Raw genomic sequence first — 3569 nt, 5'->3', positions numbered from 1 at the left:
AACTACTTCAGTTGGTGTGCAATGAATCTAAAATATATGAAAGTTTAATGTTTATCAGTACATTACAGAAAATAATGAACTTTATCACAATATGCTAATTTTTTGAGAAGGACCTGTATATAGCTGATAAATTGTACACATTATTCTAACAAAATTTTAGCCAGAAGAATGAAGGAATGATTCAGATTATTTATTCCTAACTCCACTACATAGCTGAAGGCTAATCTTTGCAGATCACTGCTCTCTGCTGGATCGTTCAAAGAAAATAAATATAACAAAACTTCCATATCAATCTGACAAAATTAGCTTTTTTCCTATTGTTCAATGTCAAGAGCTAATGTAATGAGTTACTTTAGATCGTGTTTACATGGAACATGGAGTTTACATGGTAACACCTGGCAGTAATAAAGGTATTTGTACAAAATGATTTTAAACATCTGGTAACTCTTAACCTAAAACCATACTTCCCAGGGTCTGACAGACACAAAGGTTGGCGGCAGCTCCCACTTCAGCCCCATGTCTGTCCTGCGGGCTCCCAATCCCACAGACCTCAGTGAGGCCTACTCCCAGCATTCCCTGCACCGCAGCGTCAGCCAGCTGATCGACAGGAAGTCACTAATGATGGAGGAAGGATGCTGGGACAACCCAATGGGACATGATTCTGGACTGGTGAGGATGGACCAATGTTTATTTGTTAAACTTGATGTGCAGATGTAATGTTTGGCTCCATTTTCCACCTAAAACAATCTTAGCATTACATCAGTCAGACAGTATGCATCTTTTATCAGTTCTTATTTATCTGTTAAAAATCTAAAAATATTAACAAGCTACAGTATTTAGAAATTCTGGACTCGCTCTTCCTATCCTTTAAGTTGGTTCGGTTCTATCCTATAGAGTCTCACATTCAGGTGTGTGAGTTCTTGTTGAGGCACTCAGGATGAAATCGAACTGAATGTGGCTAAAAGGGGAAAGGTTTGGACTCTAAAACTAGGTTTAGACAGTTTATAAGATTAGCAAAAATGCGTAGTTATCAAATAATGTGCTAGAGACAAGTAATCAGACATTCAACCTTTAAGGTGCATATTTTGGCCCTACTGGGTTTTTATCTCTTTCTTTATACAGTTTTGCTTTTAAATCTAGTCAGTTCTTAAAAGCACTTCAAATACTGAACTTGATACTTTAGCAGGACAATTTACATGTCAGTGGTGTCTGTTTTTTATGTAATGTCTCTGATTTAGACATAAAATGTCCAATATGTGTTTATTCAACAGTCCAAGCTTTACTACATTGTCAGTATTTGCAAATGTGTTAAACTTCAGTCAGAGTGTATGCAGTGGAAAAGTCTTTTTGTTGTCATGCTTGGTCTAAGTCATTGCAAAAGCTTGTATGTTTTTTTTTTTTTAAGTACGTGGAGGAAGATGAGTTTGTGGACGCCATCAAGACCTTAAGTTCTGTGAAGAAAGAGCATGCCGTGTTCATCGACACTCAGCTCTAGGATGGGACTCAGGTACCCCTGTCACCTTGCAGAGCAGGTTTTTACCCGGGACACTGAAACACAGACACTCTTTGGTGTCATTTTATTCTAGTCCTCATGTGTTTGACTCTTCTTAGAGCCCAGCTGTCCTGACTTCTGTAGATGCAGGGTTATTGATGTTTCATATGGACACTGTCTGCTACAGTTGTGACACTTGTGACGTAAAAACTTGCAGGATATTTACACCGTAGCTTACATTCATCTGGATCTGGTAATTATACAGTATATATTTCATGAAACAGATCAATATTATGAATGTTTTAACGCATCTCAATAATCCAGGTAGAAAATCTAAAAAAGGTTTAGTAGGTCCTCTGGACAGGTTGTTCTTTGTTGAAAAAACGTTTCGTCTCGCCTCCAAGAGACTTACTCAACTTTTTAAAAATTATTATGAATATTATGTGAGCATTAGTATTTATTGCCAACTGTTTTTAATGTAGTGATTGTGAAAAATAAAAGTATATCAACTGTAGCAGATTTGTTTAGCTGTTTCCAAACCAGTTCTGAAATGTTTATCTATCACTTCCTCATCTCATAACTGTGCCTAGAAAGTTAATATGTTATTAGCAGTAATAGGCCTTTAATTGTAAATGACACACGGCCTTCATTATAGTGTTACTGAATACTATGCCAATTGTTTTTATTTTATACATGACTGAGAAATACAGATGTGCTGTCTGATTGTTGTGATTACTACAGGCTGAAACTTGAAAGGCCAGTGTGAGATTGTGTTTTACTTTGTTGTGGACTTACTGTTTACTGCATTATTTTGGAAAAGAAATGGTTGATGGTGACTTACAGATTATTGTTGGCCCTATTGTTGTTCTTCTGTTGTTTACAGTGACCGTCTTTCTCCTTGTTACAATCTTTAGTTTCATTTAGAAAAAAAAGCTGATCATGTTTAGATTCCCCAATCTGGGTCCAGAAACATTATTTATTAGTGAGAGATGTTGATGGGTTGTTTTGATTATCGATGTTTGCGGTTTTCATTTTTTTTACACTGACAGTATTATTTGTGATTTTATGTTCTTATTTATAGATAACAGTTGGATGTTTGTTTATTTTATGTGAAATTATTAAAGAAGTGTCTTAAGCATTTATTTTATGTTTGTTCAAATGGGAATAATGAACACAGTTACAAAAAAAAACATTGTCAGAAAATCTGTAAATCCCTTTTTATTTATCTGACTTTTGCTTGACAAGATTAACTAATTGTTGAACGGTTAAAAAGAGTGAGACACGTTACAGCTGTTAATTGTTTGTTTACTCCATTATGAACTGAAATGTCAGGATTTGAATACAGCAGTCAGAAAATAAGCACTAAAGTGCCACAATGTTACAATGACATGTGTAAAACTGGACACCTATGGATATTTGCTCCATGATGTGGTACCACTGTTTGTTCATCTAAACACATCCAAATACACTTAAAATCAGAAGAGTTTACACAAACATTAAATATTCTGCACATGTGGGTGTCCATAGTGAGGACCATACATATGATTAAAACCTGCAACGCTGCTTACACACAGCATTAATACACGGTTACACTTCACTGATGGTTACAACATAAATGAAGCTGCTTAACCTAAAAGTTTATCCCAGAGACTCCTGTTGCTCTAGATGAAATTTTAGTTCAGGAAATCGTGTTTCTGTTTGTTCAACACAGATGTGCCAGCAGCTGTACAGTGTCTTAATTACTACACACACACACATAGACAACAGCACACACACAGCGTCGATGTCTCCATCAAAACTATGCAGCCATAATTTAGTTTTGCTGCCGCGTCCCTTAAGGGGACATGGAGGCAAGTTTGAAATTAACAAAGTGGCAGTAACAAGCGTACCCTCGCTCAAGGACGCCAATCTGACAAGGGCACTTCGAAAGCATTCACAGCCACATTCACAGCTATTGTCAGCCACAGAGGGAGGGCGAGGCTGTGAAAAGAAAGAGTGTGGAGTGATTGTAAAGGACAGTATGGCCCAGAGCTACACACACACACACACACACACACACACACACACACACACACAC

General features: G+C 36.9%; 1 protein-coding gene across 1 annotated transcript in view; it reads left to right on the top strand.

The window, feature by feature from the left end:
- Positions 1-2634, top strand: part of ush2a (Usher syndrome 2A (autosomal recessive, mild)) — a gene marked incomplete in the record, with an annotated part of 244206 nt that extends 241572 nt beyond the window's left edge. Inside the window, 2 exon segments of the mRNA XM_014017175.1 lie at positions 472-669; positions 1406-2634. Coding sequence (XP_013872629.1) covers positions 472-669; positions 1406-1495 — 288 coding nt within the window.
- Positions 2635-3569: the final 935 nt, after the last annotated feature.

This window comes from Austrofundulus limnaeus, unplaced genomic scaffold (assembly GCF_001266775.1).
Source record: "Austrofundulus limnaeus strain Quisiro unplaced genomic scaffold, Austrofundulus_limnaeus-1.0 Scaffold163, whole genome shotgun sequence".
Taxonomy (NCBI): Eukaryota; Metazoa; Chordata; class Actinopteri; order Cyprinodontiformes; family Rivulidae; genus Austrofundulus; species Austrofundulus limnaeus.
The sequence above is the reverse complement of the archived record's forward strand: the minus strand, read 5'-3'. Positions and strand labels throughout refer to the sequence as shown.